General features: G+C 45.9%; 1 protein-coding gene across 2 annotated transcripts in view; it reads right to left on the bottom strand.

Annotated features, from left to right (window-relative positions):
* The window catches only part of ITGA6 (integrin subunit alpha 6), a 76,442-nt gene that overhangs the window by 38,586 nt on the left and 15,393 nt on the right, over positions 1-22,463 (bottom strand). For both annotated transcript variants that reach the window (XM_032880462.1, XM_032880463.1), the window contains exons 2-3: positions 2,659-2,783; positions 1,126-1,205 (exon numbers count right to left, since the gene is read on the bottom strand). In XM_032880462.1, the coding sequence (XP_032736353.1) occupies positions 1,126-1,205; positions 2,659-2,783 (205 nt within the window). The remainder of the gene's footprint in view (positions 1-1,125; positions 1,206-2,658; positions 2,784-22,463) is intronic.

Raw genomic sequence — 22,463 nt, 5'->3', positions numbered from 1 at the left:
CATATTTTCCTAGGACGAGGCAGACATAGCTAAAACAAAGACATTTCCCTTTTTCCCACACTATTTTTTCCTTATAATCAGTCCTAACTTGTACTCTAAACTCAGATTAAGGTTATTTTAAAAGGCAGAGTGAATTACACTGCCAGAAAAAATGAAATACTCTTTATAATTTTACAAGGTATTCAGGGTTACTTTCCATACAACACAGGCTGAATAGACTTTTTGACAGCCAAGTTGATTTCCTGTAATGATGATCTCTTAATTATCAAAACTTAGGATTCAGCAAAATTCTCACATTTTTTCAAAATCCTGTATCAATTTGTTAGAGCAACCGGATTTTAAAAGAGATAGAGACAGAGCATCGTGATCCAGCCAGGCCGGCATTTCCAAGGCCATCTCCCACAATCCACTGAACAAACCCCTTTCTTCCTTCACTGCTACTTATATTTGAAGATACATGTCCTACCTTTCCAGTTGTAAGTGCCCGGGGCTTTCAGAACAAACAACCAGACTTTTAAATTACCTGCTCTTACTTTCCATAACCATTCCCATGTTCTTTATAACTCATCTAAAAAAGTCACATAGTTTCTGGGACATAAGCCACATCTAGTTTTCTCCTGCTTTCTAAACACCAGCTGGCATTTTAGGAATATTAGTGAAGGTATAGTAATAAGTTCGTTGAGTCTGAAAGCTCTAAAGAAAAGCAGGTTTTATGACTATTTCAAAGTGTATCAAAAATCACAGAGGGGCGCCTGGGTGGCTCCATCAGTTACTCATCTGACTCTTGGTTTCAGCTCAGGTCATGATCTCAGGATCATAGGATCGAGCACCGAGTCAGGCTCCATGCTCAGTGTGGAGTCCGCTTGAGATTCTCTCCCCTTCTCCCTCTGCCCCTCCCTCTGCTTGCTCTCTAAGGTAAATAAATAAATAACATCTTTAGGAAGCACAGGAAAAATAATGCCTGATTTCTTCTTGACATCAATTCCTGCTGTAAAGCAGCGAGTCTTCCGGACTGTCCATGGGGCGGACAGGGGCTCTGCCCGCCTTGTGCACTGCTGTCGGCCTGGTGCTGGCACACGACAGGTGCTCAGACCTTGTGGAATGGGCGCGCTTCTCCACACTTACCACAACTTTGCCCCCTGGACCTTGGCTCTGCACGGTGACCCCCATCCACTGATCTTCCTTGCTTTCTGATGAAGGGTCCGCTGTGGAAAGCAGCACAGGTTACGCAGGTTACGTACACACAGTTAGCACTTCAAAGTCACTGAAGCAGGCAATGCAGCAAGAGAGGAACACAAACACAAGATGGTTTCTACTCTGCCTAGGTTCCAAGTCTTGCTCCTTAGTAAATTCAGTTACTCAATCCAGAAAAATTATTTCTCCTTTGAAGAAACAGGTAAGTGGTTCCTGGTAAAAACCTTCTTAAAATTCTTTACATAAACTATATAGCTTTTACTTGGTGGCCCTACACTCTTTCTGACAACCAGGATCTTGAGTACAAAAACCTATTTGAAAATTATAAGACTCAGGGGTAGCCTTCCAACATATGTGGCTTAAAGCATTGATGGAAAATCCAGTCTCCAAACTCCAACTGTCATCCAAACTAACAAGAACTGGGCACTTCTCTACACAGTCCTAAATTTTTCATATAACAGCATGCACTATTCTTTTCTTTCCTGGAGGAAAGAAGACAAGGCCTCAGATTCACTTTTCATCTTTCTATCAATGCCAAGAAGGAAAGAAATTTATTTAGTTTTTACCTCTCCCCCGCAAAAAAGAGAGAAACCACAAACACCATCATGTATGTGTTTATTTCGGTATCAACCTATACCTAAAGTTTTGCCTTCCTCAGTGAGAAGACAGGCACGCTTTCTTTTTTTATCTTGAATCACTGCAAAAATGTGAAAACTAAACAACTTTAAGTAGAGTGAAGCCAAAATGCTATAATGTTAAAGAGTGATTATGTCTAGATTACCCATGGTTTAGGGGTTTTTCTTTATATAGGTTGATGTCTTTTGCAACTTTCTCACAATTAACATATATCATTTTCTAATCAGTAAAGAAAAAAACCAAACGTTATTTCTAAAAGATGAAAAAGAGAAGAACATAAACATGAATCTGCAAATCTACTTAGACCAAGTGTGTCAAATCTGGCTCGCTTGGAGCTTGTCAGTATGCTAACTGCTCAACTCAGCATAGATCCCTCACAAGACAAGCCTCTGTTGGAGCCAGAGGGCAAAATTATCCATGATCGTCAGCTCACTTTAGAGAGCTCTGATATTTAAAACAGCCTTTCTCCCAAATATTTTAACAGCAAGAGAGAACTTTTGGCAGCCAAGTACAAGCTATGCACAATTTTCTTCGCAGCTCTGAATTTAGTTTTTCAACAGCCTCCTGTAGAACCTCAGCACAACACTAGGTGGCGACATCCATACACCATATCGTTTTAGAAAGCAAGCTTAGAAAGGGCTTCAAGTCAGCATGCATCCCAGCGTCATTTAAAAAGTAGATGTTTTCAGGGCAAACAAGAAACAGTCAAGACAGGTATTTAAGAGAGGCTCTCTCTCCAAGAACAAAGGCTTGGGCTCCCCCTCCCTCCTCATGGAAAAGGCAAGTGGGGTCTGGCCAAGTGAACAGAGTGAGGACAGAAGGACATACCATCGTTATCGAATTCAATCCGTGTACAAGGTCCTGGGGAGGTGATGTCACAGCTGTACAAGCCTCCTGTTCTGTTGGCCCTCTGCAGTGGAAGGGCCGCAGCCCGAGGGGCCCCCACCAGCAGCCTGTTGACAAAGCAGAGAATTTGGAGAGTTGAGTTTAACAAACACAATTAACATTTCAGTTAGAACCGTGATGTGGAGATGTCAGCATTATTCGTGGTCAAGAGTTCCCAGGTGCCCCGCTAGCTTAGGTGCTGGGGACAATAAAGGTGGAGTCCTATGGCTGGTCCCTGCAAAAAACAAAACAAAACACACACACACACACACACACACACACACACAGGTGAGTCAAGCCCAGAAAGGGGTTGTTGAAACAACGTGAAAAGTGTGCCATCTCTCATGGTATCAGCACCTCTCAGAGTAGGATTCTGGTGTTTTAAAAGATACATTTTATAAAACATGACCCCTAAACCTAATTCAAGGACATATGGAACTCAATATACACTGGAGGGGGAAGATGGCCCCATTAAACTTAACAAGCAATGATATGTCAACATCTAACACAATGCCTTCCTGAGGCATTTTTCAAAGGTAATTTTGGCTAGACGCTGAATCTTCGGTTCACATACTGTCTAATTAATTAAACAAGGAGGCCATTAGGCCCATGTGGCTTAATGATGTGGCAGTTATCTAAGCCTGTAAATGCCTCAAGGTTATAAAATCAAACCCAAGGGACAACCAATCACATGCAGCCAACCAGGCTGTAAGCTACAGCTGATTAAATAATTTTTCTTTGCTTTTCTACTTTCTCTGTAGGAGACTTTCCCCTGGTGCCTGTTGGCAGAGCACTCCTAACCACTTCCAATCTGCCACTGCCAGATTCCTATTGATTTTTGCTCCAACTCGTAAAGTTGGGTTTTTTTTATATGCCTTAGTTAGTTTATCTTTTAATAATACTGTTTAGAACCTAAACTTGCCCAAGATACAACTGGCCTGAGTTTCCTTCCCTCTGCCCAGCTCTCGTGCTTTCTTCCTCTGCCTTTCCGGAGCAGCTCTAACTCTGGGAACTCCTGACCCAAATGGGTTCAGCCTCCATCATCCCATCAGTCTGGCGCAGACATGGCAGGGAGGGTCTGGGCAGCATGACCCGTGTACTCGGTATCCTACTATGCCTTCTTCCCTCCCTCCCCAGTGATGCTAGCTCCATTAAGAGGAGGCCCTAATCCCAACCCACAAGCCTTAAAAATCTGTTTCACAGCCAGGAGGGATCTTCAGAAACCCACTGTTTCTGCAGGACTCCTTTTGATAATGCTGTCCACACACATCTGTGGGTCTGGCTGACTCACAGAACAGCTAGGAACAGTAACAAAGGGAAGAACACACCTCAGGGGACAGAGAAATGAGACTGGAGCTGGGGGAAAGAGCTGGACACACACATGTGAACCAACAACTCCTCATCCTCAAACAGGAAACAAGCCACTCCCAGCCTTTAAGAAACCCACAGATCTCAGATGCAAAAACAAAAAACCATACACATACCAAAAAAAACCCTACAAACAAAACAGTCCCTCCCACCTGTCTTTCTGATCCCAATAAAGGATTGAACAACAACAAAAATTTAAACCGATACAATGCAGCAGGTGCAACAGAAAGAAATGCACTCAAAAAAAAAACAGGGAGGGGGCAAGAGTTTGTCCAGGGAGGGCCAGAGAAGCACAGTGTTCTAGAATGAGGGCTGGCTCACGTGGGAACACACGTCCCTAGCACCATCCCTCTTCCCACATCCCTGCATGGCAGGCACAGCCCACTTCCACCCCACACTCTGTCCCACATCCGAAGGCATGAATAGCATACACCAACACAGAGAACTGGAGTGGAGACTTAGGACCAAGGCAGGGTCCCCGGGGCCTGAAAGTTTTCTTGGCAGAAGGTAGGGGCAAGGTAAAGGGCCACAGGCATCGCCACAGGACCACCACACACATATTCAATCAATGTTGTCCCAGATCCCAGGAGCTCCCACAAACAGCTGAGAGGTGAACTGGCCTCAGCCGTAAGTGAACGAGCTCAATTACCTGGCTGATCTGGGGAAGGAAGCCTGACCCAGGGATTGGGCGGGATTAGACAAGTGCTGGGCTCAATAGCACTGAGTCACAGGATGTGAGCCTGGGAAACAGCAGAGAGCATACAGCCCTCTAATTCTACAGATAAGAAAACAGAGGCCTTTGCAAGGAGGGTAATTACTCTCCCCTAAGATCACTGCTAGATATATATATAGAGATACATACATACATACATACATACACATACACAGAGACATATATATGTGTAGGGACAAAACATTACTTTGGAGCACTATTTTTCCCATTCCTGTCAAATGCTTCCTAGGCTATAAGGCATTTATAACCTAGGAGAAAGGGCAAAACCTACACAATGAAACACAGAAACAAGAACTGCTCTGTTAACCGACAGATGGAGGCAAAATATGGAAAGGCTGCTGGCAGGGAGAGTGAAAGCGTTCCTGGAATCGGGCGAGGTGAAGACTGGGGAGAGGTTATCTGCAAAGGCAACCAGCTCCAGCAGGAAAGCTGTAAAGAGCAGCCCCGGAGTTCCAAAGTCATTACAGAGTCTTCTCTGACCACTTCCTCTCCTTAGTCACACCAGAGGAGCCTGGCACCTAGGAGCCTAGCAAGCTACCTAAGGCAGGTGCTGGGCTTGCTAGTTCCTGTTCATTGTACTCACTCATTCAGGCATTCGTTCCATGAACCTTCAAGAGCCTTCTAGAATGAGCAAGGGTTGCCCCCTCCCCGCCAAACTCTGGCCCTGAGGGACCAGACCCGTAGGCAGGTATGAAACCCGAAGAGCAGCCAAGGCGGTGGGCCTTGGTCGGGGGGGTGGAGGGAGGGGCACTCAAACCTGCCTTCGAGGAAGGGGGTCCCCAAGGCAGCCGTAGGGCAGGTGGCGGCAAGGGAGGGGTCTGCAGTGTGCAGAGACTGACAGGGCAAGAGCCAGAGGACACAGCGGGGTAGGAATCAGTGATGCCACATGATGGGCTGGGGGATGAGCCAGCCTGCTCTGCAGAGCCCGGGGTTCTGGGGTAAAGGGCCAGAGATGTGCACCTGCAGACCCCTCAGAGCCCAGGGGTTGCCAGCACTGCTGTGCCCTACAGGGTAGGGCGTGGACGGCTTTCCTGTTGTTTCAAAAGCTGCGGAGCTTGTTCTATTTCTGCAGACAGTCGGAGAGTCGGTCCTCCTTCAGAGCAGTCCCGCAGCTCCCCACCCCAACCCCACCCCTACCCCCAGCCCCCTTTCTCCCAACTGCCTTCCCACTGCCTAGTTCTCCCTCCTTGGTACTTCCGCCCTCCACGCCCTCCACGTGTTCTGCTCAGCCAAGGGGTGGCTAAGGCAAGCCTTTAGCAGGCAAGTGAGAAAGAGGAGGCATCTCATTCCACTTTGCCAGCTGGTTACAGAGGCTGTGGCAGCACAATTTCACATGTGCTAAAAATACCAAGTTCTTTTTTTTCTTTTTATGTTTAACAAAATTTATTATGGTGCTACTTAGAATAAAAACGCTAAGCTCTTGTACGAGTCCACACATTTTACTTAGGGCAGCTACTGCAGAGGAAAGCCAACCATACAGAAAACTGGAAAGGGCAAGGTTTGAGGGGGTGGGGAGGGGCAGAAAACACAGAAGAAAAGAGAACTCAGCAAATAAGAGAAATGTGCCTCTGGAGAATAACATTAACAGCCACATTGCCTCCTGGTGGGGGATGGGGGGGGCCTCCCCCCACATGTTTCCATCACAGTTCTTCCTCCCAGGGCCCTTGACAGTTGGCACAGTGAGCCCACTCCAGAATCTGTCCTACCTTAGATGGGAGGGAGGCCCGGGTGCTCTGCAGCCCTTGGCAGAACCCCTCTGTTCCCTGGCCTCGGGCACCCATCAGCCAGAGGAGAGAGGCAGCGATCACCAGGGGGGCTGCCCCTGCTCTGGCTGCATCTGGTTCCCTGGGACCACACTTCATAGGACAATCAGGAAAACAATGACCAGTGGGGGCGGGGGGCAGGTGCAAGTAAGCTGGATAAAATCAGAATCATAGAAAACATGAGGAAGCACCTCGATGGAAGAACACAGTAACTAACCCCAACCAAACTCAAGTGGCAGGTGTCCTAATTCTCAAGGTAAAAGTGGTCGTCTCTGGGTCAGGAAATAAGCAAACTCTTAATGGAGCTTGAACCCTGACTGAATCAGGAGGTCATAGCCCATTCGAGGAGGTTATGCTTAGCAGGAACAAATGACCAAAAAGAGCTGTGTCCAGTCAAACAAAGGCACCATCCCTGATGTGGCCCATCCAAGTCCTATAGGATGCGCACTGGACTAAGCCATTCAAACACCACTGGCTCCTGAGTTAGCGGACTGCGCACAGCTCCCAAAGGGTTAGTCAGCATGCAGAGGAACACAAAGGCCACACCAGAATCTAGTTTCTGTTCAAATCCCAGCTTTCTTCACTTTGACCCCAATGCCCCTTGATGCTGGCTCAGTGTAAGCAGCACACATTCTCTGGGCACTGCCAGGATACCCACAGCAACACCCGGGACTTGGGCAGCAGCTGCTAGGCTAGTCAGTTCATTTCCTCCTAAGAAGCAGTGACAGCAGCTGCTGTCATTACTGACCCACCCAGTATGTATGGAGGAATTCAAAACTACAGTGACAACTCACATTCAAAGTGACAGGGACCAGGGGATAGAAGTTACGGCCTTCAAAGGGAAATGGCAGAAATTAACATAATGGGGTCTGAGAAGCCTAGTGCCCTATCAGGTCAAAAGAATAACTGTCAAGGAAGGGTGAGGATCTAAGTTCGAACTGGGATTGTTTTAGATACCAAAAGGAACAGGAAGAATTACTTCCCAGAGTGCTTTCCACAGGGCTGGTGGACAATCACCTCCACGATTTTGAAGCTATAATGATATAAAAACCCGGCCTGGGATTCCAACATATTGAAAAGCCACATTTAAAATACAAAACTCCGGGCACCTGGCTGGCTTAGTAGGAATAATGTGCAACTCTTGATCCTGGGGTCATGAGTTCAGGCCCCAGGTTGGGTGTAGAGATTACTTAGATAAAACTTAAAAAAAAAAAAAAAAAAAACTAAAACCTGCAAAACCCCATCATCTTTAAAGACAAAAAATAAAATGTGAAATAGCAAAATACAATATCAAAGGCTAATGATGACACAAGCTTGACATAAAACTGAGGGTAGGATATAAATTCAGGTCTTTGTGGAGTCTAGATGAGAATTTCTGGCACAAGTATTCAGGACCCACTCTCATACTATTAACCACAGGGTTATTTCAGACTTCAAGAGAGCCACACTCCTATTTCATATCCTCAAGTTCTCTCCCAAATAGAGCTGGTATACTTTTGTGTAACTACTTCAAACCAAAAGATCTAAACACTGGACCACTTTTGAAACTCTAAGGACAATAGCAGCTTTGCTTCATTGTTTTTGGCAGTAATTCGTTTCCTCAAGGATTAAAGATTCTGCCTTCTAGCTACACGACTTTGTCCCAGGAAATATGAACTATTGCTTCATTAGAACAAGGACATTATTATTGGTGAATATAAAGCGCAGCCTTCTTAGTTTGTCCAAATTAAGTAATAAAAAAATTAAAAGATGGCATTACCATGGCATTTGTGTCACCTCTACCTTTAACCCAAGTTCAAACTCCATTTTTGATTTTTGTTAAATACATATAAATAAATGACAAGAAACCAAAAAGTAAGAAAGGACTTATGATGGAAAGCTATGATGGAAAGCAGCAAATTCCAAACTCATCCCAAGCCTCATTATCTAGGAAAACCTCTTTTAAAAAAAAAAAATCTGGATTTACTTCTCCGTATCTCCATTACTTCTGCTTCTACTTTTATTTCTTGATTTGTCAGCTTTGGATAATAACTGAGGACCCCACAACATGAAAAAGGAAGAACTTACACTACTTGCTACTTCACTTTCCTTCCCATGTTTAGTAACCATATTATCTTAGTTCTTCGATTTGTTACCCCTAAAGTTTTACACAATGTATTTAACCTTCTATTTTCCCTTCATTGACTTTCCACACCATCTCTCCCTTCCCTGAACGGTGAGATGCAGCCATCAGCACCCTGACCCTTTCTCCCTCACTTTCCCCCCAACTCCTACCACCGATTAGCTAAACTTTTACACTATTGTCAGACTAGCCTACCACTTACATGCTGTCTTGTGTAATCACAAGATACCTGCTCTTTTACATAACCAGGTAAAAATTCAGTGTTCAATCAGACCACATTGAACTTAGGCGCTTTCTCTCTGGGACCAGTATCAGAGCCCTTGGCCTTAAAGGAAACTGCTCCCAGCATCAAGGTCAAACAGACATTTCTTCCATTCATTCTATCAGTTGCTTGCTGTATTTCCCATTTGAACCATGACTTTGGCTTGTCTTGGCATTTCTCATTGCCTTTTTCCTTAGGCTGTTTGCCTCAATCATTTCTAAGCTCCCTTGCATACCTTGTATTAAATCAGGATTGCTCCTTTGCTCGGGTTTCCTCCTCAGAGGCCCAGATCCTTCTGCAACTCCACGAACTGTTCTAGGACTGCTTTGCTGGGCTGATCTGCTTCAGAAAACAGGTTTCCCTCTTATTCTAATTACTTTCTTAAAAATCATACTAGGGAACAGTACATGACAGGTAAACTTAGTCCCTCCAGATACAAAAATGGCATTGTAGGACTCTGGGTTGAAAAACATTTTCTTCAGAACTTAGATGCTACAGCCTTTATCCTAGCATCCAGCAGGTGCCAATGAAAATCCTAATGGAGTCCAATTTTCATTTATTTGAACCTTCAGTCTCTTCACTTACCCTAGGCATTCTGCATGGCACAACCATACCTGCATGTGAGCCTTTATTCACTTACTCTGTGCTGACTGCATGCTCTTTCGACCGACCGACTCACGGCACGTTGATCGCTTCACGCGTCCCATTTTCTGTGCTCTTTCTGGAATCCCTTAACTGCTCAAGTATTGGGTCTCCTGGCCTCCTTCCCTCTCTGTGGTTCTGAAGTTTTTCCAACTTGATTTTTTTCAATATTTCTACTGAAAAAGTTAAATTTCAGGAGTTCTATCTCCAAAAGATCTTTCTTGGTTCCGGTCGTGCCTTTTACTTAATAGCACACTCTATTCTTAATTTGTGGATCAACATGTTCTTAACATTCTAAGCATTGCATTTCACCTGTAAGGTCTCCCCACAACCCCGACCCAGTTCTTCTTCTGTTCCTGGATTATGTATTTCTTACAGTGTTTCTCTCGACTTACTTCAGCCATTCCCTTTTATGCTGCTAGCTCTCACCACATGCCTCATAGTCCTTGGTTCTTCTGTGTTGGTGTTGTCTAAAAAATGTCCATTTTTGGCTTGGTGTCACCCTGAGTAGGCATTCTGAAGGGAGCCCTGGGTGGGGTCAGGATTCACTTTACGCTGAGTGGGTAGGGAGCTGCCATCAGACTGAAAATCACTTGTAAAGCAAATGCTAGAGGAGGAAGCCTTAAATTTGGGGGCTGCCAGCATTCACACTAGAAAAACCCTGGTTTTTAGGTTTTGGTTTTTTTTTTTAAATAACCATAACCGCCTTGTCTGTAAGAATCTATTCTGTATTTTTGAGCTGTAATCAATTTAAGCTTTGTAAAACCTGCCAACCTTCCCATCCCCTACTCCCAACCCAACCAAAAAAGTGCTCTTGTTTCGTTTTTGGCCAGGGTGTGAATGCCAGCAGCCTATACTCTGTACAGACATGGGGGCTGATGGTGCTATCTGGCATCTGTGGTCCTGCACATAGACCTTCCAGATCTAGACCTCAGTCCCAAGTCCCTGCCTCACCCGATCATTCCCAGGGTGGTCACAGGGCAAACCCTCTCCACTTTGCCCTAGTCCCGGCATGACCTGCTCCAGACTGTAGCTCTTCCCCCTTGTTACAGTCGTTAAGCCAGACCATCTGCCTCCTGTCTTATAGTAACCTAATCTCACCCTTTATGGAGCCTTGAGGAACCTGGAGGGAAACCTGCACAGCGAGTCCACCATCTGCAACCTTAAGTCAAACCTTCCATTTGAAGGAATCCAATGTTCACCTCAGCCCTGTTTCCTTGCAGTCTAAAGAGGTCTTTCTCCCAGCTATTCCCATAACACCTCTTAATCTTTACTACCACCCCTCATCTACTATGGATGCCTACAAATACGATTTCCTAGCTTGGAAAAAAAAAATTCAAAACGAATTTTTTTGGCCAATTTGTATTACAAGCTTTTATGAATATAGATGAAATAGCCAATTGACATCTGATCCTCTATACAAACATTTAAATAACATATTAAACATTTAAAAGTAGCTTTACTTGTATTCCATGAAGTGATTTTATTCACACTCCATATATTTCTTTGATATTACTTTCTGAAAACCATGTCTAACCCAGTTTTCAGGAGCATTCCCAGGACATTTTAAAGTTTATAAACACAACCAAGACTTGCAATTATGGTGTCAAATCCTGAGGAATTATTACTAAATGGGAGGTAAATTTCTTTGCCTCCTTTTTAAAGGCAATTTATTTTATTTAAAATATTTTAAAACCAATTTAACCTCTATCCGCATCCACAATTATAACTGATGGAGGTCCTATTAGGCTAATGTGTTCATAACAAAAACAACTTTCTTGTTCAAAATAAAGTAATCAAGAAGGCAACTCTCACAGGAGAACAACTTTTTAAGGGCTCATATATAAGGTGAAATGATTGGGGGTGAAAAAATGGATCTTGCATTATAGTCCAGGCTGTACAGAGAACAACTCTTCAAGGCCCCCTGGGCTGTGGACAAGCATCTCAGGAAAGGCCCCTGGGTCACACCTTCTCTCCCGGAAACCCTAGTCCCCTCGACACAGAGGCCACATTGTATGGAGTCATTTTTGCTCAACCGACTATCCACAGAGCGGTTAAAATTTTCAGCTATCTTAGCTTGGCTGACCACGCACCCAGGCCTTCCTAGAATAGTCCTCGCTCACATCTGTTGTTCTGGACTCCCTCTCCCTCACACAAATAATTCCAGTTTGGTAGACAAATTATGCAGTCACCCCAGCCTCAGATATAAAGCTAGCAATGGAACTTGACTGATGCAACAGCTTGAGTTTTAAAACCCTGCGCTTGAAATTCCAGCTATATGGCTGGATCTGGGGATGGTTTCACAAGCACTAGTGAGTTATTTTGGCCTGGGAGACCCTACAACCCATCTCCCCATGTCCAGGCCACCTGAGGTCACCTTGTCTGGTCACCAAAGCTCTCCTGGCCTTAGGAGCCAATGACATGGAGACTCCAGGTGTCCACTGACATACTTCTCCCTCCAGCCAGAAGCAGGACAGCACTTCTGCTCTCCAAGGGCCAGTAGTCCACAGGGGATGTCCGTACGTACCCCTGCACCACCCCCTGGTCACCATCAGCACCCCAGAGAGCCTGCCCAGATTGCTGAGGAGTCTTGTCCTTCCCTCTCCTTAAAGATCCTCCTCCCCTCTCTTCCCCACCTAGTAAAGAGAAGCAAGGAGGCATTAAAGCTTGCCTGTGTTTTTATCTAAACCCGGCAACTCTGCTTGCGTCAGGCTCTTTCATGGGGAGAAAGGGCCTGCTTCTCTCTCCTTTGCAACCAGAAAAATCAATCATCAGACTAATACCTCCTGTTAGCCTTTCCAGCCAAAATATGTGTGTGTGTGTGTGTGTGTGTGTGTGTGTGTATTTATAATATACTTGTGTGTGTGTATAGCTATATACACATATAAGTTATGAAACCTTAAAATGTTTTCCTTATTTTGGTGACCAGTCATTTGGAGATTTCAAAAATACATCTGAGAACTCTGCACTCACAAGTTTATATCCAGTGGTGGTGAGCTAGAAGTCTCTACTCTCATCAGCCCTCTGTGGAGCTAAGGGCTGTGTGGCACACGGACTAAAGCTCTCGGAGGGCGCAGATCTTTCTGTCTTGAACCCAGAGGCTCATCCCAAGCTCCTAGAGCAGGCTCTGGCTCACAGCAGTGCATAATTAATATGTACTAAGGAACCATCACAGCCAGCTGCTTCAAGACAGGATGTGTAGTTGTTGGTAGGAATGCAAATTGGCACAGCCACTTTGGAAAATGGTATGGAGGTTCCTCAAAAAATTAAAAGTAGAGCTACCCTATGACCTGGCAATTGCACTACTGGGTATTTACCCCAAATATGCAGATGTAGTGAAAAGAAGGGCCATATGCACCCCAACGTTCACAGCAGCAATGGCCACAACAGCCAAACTGTGGAAAGAGCCAAGATGCCCTTCAACAGACAAATGGATAAAGAAGATGTGGTCCATATATACAATGGAATATTACTCAGCCATCAGAAAGGATGAATACCCAAATTTTGTATCAGCATGGGTGGGACTCGAGGAGATTATGCTGAGTGAAATAAGTCAAGCAGAGAGAGTTAATTTTCATATGGTTTCACTTATTTGTAGAACATAAAGAATAGCATGAAGGACATTAGGAGAAGGAAGGAAAAAATGAAGCCGGGGGGTGGGAATCAGAGCGGGGAGATGAACCATGAGAGACCATGAACTCCAGGAATCAAACTAAGGGTTTTAGAGGGGAGGTGGTGGGGGGATGGGTAAGCCTGGTGATGAGTATTAAGGAGGGCACAGATTGCATGGAGCACTGGGTGTTATATGTTAACAATGAATCATGGAACATTACATCAAAAACTAATGACATACTGTATGGTGACTAAAATAAAATAATTAAAAAAAAAAAAAAGACAGGATGTGTTGGAGCCGAACACATCATCAGAGGTCGTAACTACCAAGTGACTTGGTGGCAACAGCCATCTCTACAAGGAGACCCTGACCTGGGCAGATGTACTGGTTTTCTGCGGCTGCTGTAACACGTCACCACAAACTTGGTGGCTTAAAACAACACGAACTTAGCATCTTACAGTTCCGTAGCTCGGAAGTAAAAATCAAAGTGTTGGCAGTTACTCTCTGAAGGTTCTATGGGAGACTCGGTCTCGCCCTAGCCGGCTTCCAAGGCTGCCAGCATTCCTTGACTCCTGGCCCCTTCCTCCTTCTGCGAGGCTAGCAGTGATGCAGCTCCAAATCTATCTTCTGCCTCCTTCTTCCACATTAGCAGGCTCCCTCTGATTATACTGGCCTGCATGGGTAATCCAGGATAATCTCCTTAACCTTAAAGTCATCTGATGAAGAACCCTAACTTGCAACTTTAAGTCCCCCGTGCCACTTACCCTGATAATTTACAGGTTTGGGGGGTTAGGACACAGACTTCCTCATAGGCACTAGGCTTTCTACCATGGCAAGAAATCTAAACAGTCTCCTTCCTTATTCATAGTAAATTGTACTCAGCCACTGGGAACTTAAATTTTGATGATAACCTAAAATATTTTTGCTGAGGCTAGGTATTTCTGAAGAGCACAGGCTAAGTTAAACTTTTCCCTCACTTTGGACCCTTTAGCTAGACCGGGCTTCTTTCAATCCCTTGACCACATGCTCTCTCTCCTGGCTCAGGACTTTCGTACACGTTCCTCTCTCCCTGGAATCCCCTTACTCAACTTGAGGTCTCTGTTTAAAAACCCTCCTATACCTTCCAGGCTAGGTCAGGTGTCTGTTCGCGTTTACCTTACTTTCATAGCAAAAGCCATGGTCAGTCCTAGAAGGACTTGCCTATTGTCTGTCCATCTCCCCTGTCACAGGGTTGGCTGCCCAGAGGCCGAGGCCACATCTATTCTGCTCACTGCTGCCTCCCCTCCCATCCAGCTCCATGCTCGGTGCTTCAAGGACACCCAGCCAGTATGTTTAATAAGTGAGTCACGTCCATACAGTAGCTTGCACAACTGACTCTTAACAATTTCAACCCAGCAGATTTAAAATCTGAGGAACCTCGAACCTTCAACCATTTCTACAGGGAGCCTTCTAAAAGCAGTGGACAATGGGGAGCACTGCCCACTGCTGGTTATCCTCATACCGCAAGCCAGACACTCCTCTGAGGGTTCTAGATTATTTTTAAAGAAATGAGAGAAAGAGAGAGTGCACAGGAGCAGGGGGGAGGGACAGAGGGAGAGGGAGAGGGAGAAGCAGCCTCCCTGCTGCACAGGGAGCCCACAGCCCGACTGAGCCACCCAGGTGCCCCTGCACTGGGAGTTTTTAAATGTAAAAGTGAGACTGTAATGATGTGATATTGTCTTACAGTTTTGTCTATAAGTCTGAGTAAAATGACATGGAAATGCTGGCTGCCAATTTGCTAGCACAACCCCTCGGTCATCTGTTCATTCCTTCACTCATTCAGCAAATACTTCCCAAGACCCTCACTAAACGAATGCTCTGGCCCACGCTGTAGCTGACCCGCTTCCCCAACTCAACTAGACCTATTAGAGTTGTCAGCGGCCCTAATTCCAGCAATTCCTACTGATGAATATATTTGCAGAGAAAACCAGTCTTTCAAAACGAAATACTTAGCAACACCTTACGCACAGGGCAGTTTGCCTCAAATGCCCACACCACATTTGGAAAGGCTGGAAGGTATCAAAAGGAAACTTTAGGTAACATAAATGCCCTCAACTAAAAGGACAAACACCAAAATGAGCCCATTAGACAGGTTTTGAGAGAAAGCTTTAAAACTTCTTGTCAAAGGAAGCTTGAACTTGGTTTCTGGTTTGAAACACACAGAATTCTCAGCCCCAATGTTTCTGAAGGTCTTTAACTCAACCCATTTTGGATTTTCCACATGGCTGCTTACAGATGAGAAAATACAGGACAATCACCTCTTCCCATACAATAGTCTCCCTTATACGTGGTTTCTCTTTCTGTAGCTTCGGTTAGCCGTGGTCAGTTGTGGTCCGCAAGCAGGCTATCCTCCTTCCAACCCTAGCCGGAAGGTCAGGAGTAGGCTAACACAGAGTCACTAGTGTCCCAGTGCTGACATCAGTCACCTCACTTCACCTCATCACGCCGCCGAACGTGGCTCACAAACGTGAGGCAACAAACATCTCACAACATCACACAAAGGATGAGCAGAGTACGATAAGATATTTTGAGACCACATTCGCCACTTTTATTATGGTATATTGTTATAACTGTTTAATTTTACCATTGTTACGAGTCTCCTACTGTGCCTAACTTATACATGAAGCTTTTTCAGAGGTAAGCAGAATAGGGAATAGGAATAGGAAAACACATAGTATATACAGGGTTTGGTACTATCGCAGTCTCAGGCAGCCAAGATCCCAAGGGGTCTTGGGAATGTATCCCCCTCAGATAAGGCAGCACCGCGGTGTATGAGGTCACCACTGGAGCTGGTCCTGCGACACTGCAGCCTCGTCACCTCCCCATCCACAACCACCCAGGCTCCAATCAGACCAACCCTCCCCCTCCGAATGCATCCTTCCCAAGCTCTTCAACATTCCCACGCCCTGGAGAAGCTCTGCCAGTGCTGTCCATTCCCCGCAGAACATCTGCCCTGTCGCCAGCTCTTCCTGACATTTTCATTCCACTGGAGTGTCACCCCCTGTGTGAGGCCCAGGCCCTGCTGCCTCCTCCTGTGCTGGCTGCCACGCACACGGGAACTGAGCCCTGGTACCCTTGGGCAGAGTCACTGCCCTTCGACCCCCACCAGCCCCTCGTTTCCTGGAGGAGCTCAAGGAGCCCAGCTTGATCTCATTTGATTTCCTAATTTTAGGGAAACAAGAATGAAGTTTCACGGAGGACCTGCCCAGGTCCCAATGTTAATTATGCAGCTTGCATTTAAGACCTAAATAGTTAAAACAACTAACCACCCGGAGAGAGGAACGAGAAGGTCCAAGAAAGCTGGTCAAGGAAAGAGACTACCTAATCAAATTCTAAATCACTTTTTTTTTTAAAGATTTTTTTTTTTTTTTTTTTTGAGAGAGAACATGCACAGGTTGGGGCGGGGGTGTGGGTGGAGAAAGAGAATCCTCAAGCAGACTCCCCACTGAGTGCAGAGCCAGATGCAGGGCTCAGTCTCACGAACCACGAGATCATGACCTGAGCCGAAACCAAGAGTCAGACATCCAACCGACTGAGCCACTCAGGTGCCCCTAAACCACATTTCTTTATATCATTCCAGAGGAATCCCCAGAATGTCAAACTCCTTCACAATCTTACCAGTGTGATTAAGCACCAGGGGCCCCTCTTCATTGTGAGAGCTTTAAATGATTATTCTAGAAGGGTACCATGCAGACAGAGCCCCTTCTAACCTCTTCTCCCCCCGGTTTAACACAAAGTGTCCATTATCTGTATATCCTTCACAGTTGGGAACTATGTCCACTATGACCATTACTGTCTTGCCCCACAAGAGCTTTGAACTGTGGGCTCACTTCCCTTATTTATTAGGAGGAGAGGGATATGAGAGTCTCTGTGACTTGCCATGTCTAGTTCAATTTTGACCCTTGAATCCTGTCCAAGTAGGAACTAGACTGGCCCTGCTGAAGAAAGGGCAGCAAAGTCTGTGCCAGCCTGTGGATTCTTATGCCCCATTCACTGCTGCTCCTTCTCCCTAAAATCTCAGACCCTCCCCTAGTCTCTCACTGTAGTCTTATTGTTGTGCTAGGTATTCCTTCTATTAACAGAGGACTCTCAAAACAGCTTTCAGCTCACATGTTTCCCCTAAGCTCCACACTCTAATACCAAATTGCCTGGCAGGCATCTCACATTCAGTATTTTCAAAAACACAAGCCCTTCCCCTCCCTGCTCCTCAGAAGCCTTCCCTCTCTCACTTAGTAAATATATACTCTCTACCCCGGTGCTCAGGCTAGGCACCTAGAAGCCCCCTCAATGGCTCGTTTTCCCCTCCCATCCCATATCCAGGGTACCCACACCTCCTCCTGGCTCTGCCTCGCATCTCACTCTTACCCATGTCTCTGCTCTGCACGCCACTGTCTGGTCACAGCTGGACCAGGGGAGTATCGTTTCCACTGGTCTACCTCTTTCCGCTCTTTTCCACCCCACCCCATCCCCCCCAGAGCAACCACTGTTCTACCTTGTGAGGCACATCACACCAGTCCTCTGCTTACCACCCCCAATCAGCCCCCTCGGCCACTGGCACGAAATTCAAATTGTGCTGTGCTCCGCAGGACACTATTGGAAGAGCCCTTCATCTGTCCCCACTCACTCCCCCAACACTGGCCTGATTTCTGTCCTTCAACCACACCAACCTAGCTTCCATCTCAGGGTCTCTGCAGTTGCTTCCTCGGGCTCAGAACATTCTTGCCCCGGCTCTTTCGCATCCGTCGTCGCTCAACACCCGTCACCACCACCTCAGAGAGGCCCTACCTTGATCATCCAGGCTGGAGCTCTCCCTCCGTCCTCCCCACATCTGCCCTGGTTCATCATATCCCCAGTCCTTATCAGCACTTGAGATTAGCATATCCCATTTTTTGTGTCAATTCTCCATCTCTCCTCCAGAATGCTGCCGGTCCAGGGGAGCAGGGGCTCTCCCTTACTCCCTGAGCACAACAGCTGAGGTAGTACCCGACACAGCGGGGGCATTGGATGTGCTCACGGACTGCAACCCCCGCCCCAGGTAGATACTGCTTTCGCATTCCCATGCTCTTCTGAGTAGGGGAGGCAGCAACCCTGAGGAGGGGGGAGACTGCTTGCGTGGATAGGAGACTGTAATTATGAAGTTATTCACCTTGACCTTTATTCAAACGTTTCAGTCATCGGCAGGCAGGCATCTACATCTCAGACAAAGAAAGCGAGGCTCAGACACGGAGGGATAGCACCCTCCCTCCGAGCCATACCCGGCCTGCCACACCTGGGGGCCACGTCCAGCCATTCAACACAAGCTGCCCCCACCTCCCCAGCACACAAAGGCCCCGGAGCCTTCCCTCAAGAGTTTCCTGCCAGCCTACCCGGCTCCCCCAGAGCTCTCCTCACCAAGAATTTCCAAACTCCAGCTCCAGGCTTTACACATGAAGCAGCCTTCAAGCCTCTGCACTCGTTTCACCCTCCCCACAGCAAGCTTCCCCGCCCTGCTTTAAATCAGGCTATAAACTCCTCAAGGGCAGGCATTTGGTCCTGTGTGTGTGTGTGTGTGTGTGTGTGTGTGATGGCAAGAGCGGCCAAGGAAAACCAAAACCCTATTTAACTGTACTAACTGGCTGATCCAGTTGGCCAAGTACAAGCTAAAATTCACAGTGGAACAAATCTGTTCACCTCCTTGCCTCGGGTTTTCACGTTTCCACAGAAAGGTGACTGAAAGGCTAACACTCCCTTCTGAACTGCAGTCTCACTTTCAAAAGACTAGATTTCTAATGACCTTCCAAGAAATCACATAAACACATATCCGACCCGCAAATTAGGGCAAACAAGCTATTATTGAGAATGCACTGGCAGCTATCATGTCTTATTATAGAAGAGGCACTCTGAGTTCATGAAGAAGCAGACACCATTATCACCACCTAGTTTACAGACGTGGATGCAGGTTCAGAGAGGACAAGGAACTTGTCTGGTGTCACACAGCTGCCAAGTAATGAAACAGAAGTTGGGCCCCATACTCTCTGATCATCCTGTGCTCTAAACCACCCCACCCCAAATCTCCTTTCTGCTTCATCGCAGAACATCACTAAAGCACTTTCATTTATCTACCTTTACACTTTACAAGAGCTTGGCCAGTTATAGTTAAGATCTATAAAGTACTTTGAGCTCCATGGCACAGGGGCCTAAAGAGTATCTGCCTTCCTTATGTGGCCCACAAAACCAGTCATCTCGTCCTGGCCATCCAAACATTTTATAAGAGACTCTCTCCCAGTCTCCTTGAAGAAACATGCTGGAACTAAATCCAGTTTTCAGGGACTGTGAAGGTCCTGTGACGTTTGAGCCGGAAGGTTCTGGTTCTTATCTGACTGGGGACATTTTACCATAGGTGTGTCTCTGACCAAGAACAAGGGAGCCCATGCAATAAAGAAACAAAGTGTTTTTATTATCCACAACATTCATCTTGTCTTCCAGCTCAGAAACATCCACCATTACCAGGGTGGGGAAAAAGTGAAGTCAGGGCACCAATTTCAACCACTTAAATGTAATACCAACAAGAACAGTCAGATCGGCGAAAGGGAGGAGGGGTGGAGAAGGAATTCTGGTTCCATCCCGGCACCAGTTTTTGGAGTGAGCTGGGTTCAAGACTGGCTTCCAATCTCCCATCAATAAGGATTTAAATAATCTACAGGAAACATACAACTAGCATCCAACAAGGTAAATTTGCAACAGACTGTATTTAAAATGTCCAACAATTCCACTTCAGCAAAAATTTAGAAAGTGTAGGTATAACCAGTTCAATTAAAAAATAAAGTCATTAGCTGAAAGTGCTTTTCAGCTGATCCAGCCACTCATCACCAGTAACTCCTCAAAGAATTAGATGAAAAATGCTGTTATCCACTGCAGTAAGGCAAGGGAAAATAAAAGGTCTCCAAGCAAAACTGTTCTTTCAATTTTACAAAGCAGCTGCTTGACCTTGTCAAATGCGCCATTTGAACACTTCCTGTGTTTCTGAATTATCAGATACCTGACTTCCCAGCTGCCAAACAGAATCGCATTTGTCCTTCTAGAGACTTGACCTTTCAAGGAACCAAGTCTAAGAAGCTGTATGGGCTGGACCGGGAGCCCAGCCTCCCATCTTTGATCTTCCCATGCCGCTCGGCACATAGTAGGTAGGCAGTTAGATGAATGAAGTTTATTTGATAATTAGCTTATTACATTTAATAATTTTCAATTTGAGTATATTATTACCAAGCAGGTTTTTATATACCAAGTGCGCTGAGCATCAACAGTATCAGTGCTAACTCTTAAAAAAAAAGTCTTTCTTAAAAGCTGTTATCAAGTAGTTCATTTGCAAAGTAAAAAGTGACTCTTCAATTTCCATCTTCTTCAGTAACATGTTTTTAATTAAAAACCAAGAAGATAAAAGGTATATTTAAAACACACACACACACCTGGTAAGTCACCATATCCGTTTTACTATTCCAACAGCTTAGGAAATCCAAATTTTTCAATGTTTAGAAAAGGAAATTAGTCCCACATAGTTTATTTTCTATAGGAGATAACTGAAATAACAAGTCCAGTAGCTGTGCCAGCCACTGTGAGCTGTGGCCCAGGGCTGGTTCTCCCTTTTTTCCACAGTGAACGGATTGCCTAGGCACAAGGCTCCCCTCCCTCCCCGAATAAAGATGGCTCATCGCAGACTCCCTTTCCAGCAGGACGTGACCTAGAACTTGGTCCTGCTAAAGGGGACGCACAATGAAGGATCACATTGCTACTTCGGGAACCTTCCTTAAAAGATGGTGCTCGTGGGCCTTCGGCTCTACTCTTCTTGGACCCCTTGATCGCCCACCTAGAACAGAGATGCTGCCCTCTGGGAGTATGAGGTTGAGGCTACACATGGGGGAACAACAGGGAGAGTGAGTTCCAGTCCCCCGACGCCTCAAACCAGCTACCCAGATTTTTATATCCAACAGCAAAACAATAAAAACAACACAAAATGCAAAGCCAAAAGAGGCCTTTTGGGTTAAAAAAAAAAAATTTAGAAATAGGATACTGTGAGCAACAAAAAAATACAACTTCAGAAGTGTATGTACATAAAAATATTTACAGAAGCTACACTGCTGAACATTCATAGTGTTTACTACTCCACTCCTGCATTTAAAGATATCTGAAAATATTTAGGGACCAGTATGGCCTGGAAACCAACTAATCCCAGACAGTGGCACAGCGCTGCAGCTGCCAGGGGCCCCTGTTGGGTTGGGGCCCTTCCCCTTTAGTTGCTGGATTGTAGGGAAACATGGAGAGTGGGAGGGGGCTGTCCATAGAACATGGCCAAGGCCATGTTGAGGGTCACTCAGGGGGAGTGGGGCAAAACTCTTTCCCAAACAAGTATTTCAATAGCTTAACCCCAAGGACTGCTTCATTGGCATCCATTCACTGGCTGAACAACAGTCCTTCTTGGAGCAGCCATTATCAGGATAACACCGTATGCGTTTGCAGCAGCTACGACCTCCGGAGAGCGCACGCCTTCTCACCTGCCCCGTAACAGACTGGCAAGCCAAACCGTCATTAGAAATAGTGAGGCAGTGGGGCGACTGGGTGGCTCAGTGGGCTAAAGCCTCTGCCTTCGGCTCAGGTCATGATCCCAGGGTCCTGGGATCGAGCCCTGCATCGGGCTCTCTGCTCAGTGGGGAGCCTGCTTCCACCTCTCTCTCTCTCTGCCTGCCTCTCAGCCTACTTGTGATCTCTGTCAAATAAATAAATTTTTAAAAAATCTTAAAAAAAAAAAAAATAGCGAGGCAGTGACTGGGAGACCTGATGGGTTCAAATCCTGGCCAGACCACCTATTCACTGGGTGTCATCTGTGACTCGGTTCTAAATATTCTCACAGGGTATTGTAAGGATCAAAGGAAAGAACATCAAACAACCTCACAGACCCTGAGGTAGCGATGAAGCAGCAGAGAGCTCTCGGTGCTATTCAGCTCACACACACTCCAAGCAACCGTTCTCACGTTCAAACGTTTTTTAACAAGCATAGGTACAGGTGGAGTCCAAATGCTGAAGCCGTCAGGAATCCAACAGCGTGTGAGACGGTCAGATCTAGTTGCTGCGGGGATTCTAGTAATCCCACAGGCAGAGCGGTGGTCTCTGACTCTATCGGGTGGTAGCACATCATTTGTGACAGTCATGGAGAGCGGCCAGTCACTGCTCAA

The sequence above is a fragment of the Lontra canadensis genome, unplaced genomic scaffold (assembly GCF_010015895.1).
Source record: "Lontra canadensis isolate GAN:19392208 unplaced genomic scaffold, GSC_riverotter_1.0 scaffold69, whole genome shotgun sequence".
NCBI classification, from domain to species: Eukaryota; Metazoa; Chordata; class Mammalia; order Carnivora; family Mustelidae; genus Lontra; species Lontra canadensis.
The sequence above is the reverse complement of the archived record's forward strand: the minus strand, read 5'-3'. Positions and strand labels throughout refer to the sequence as shown.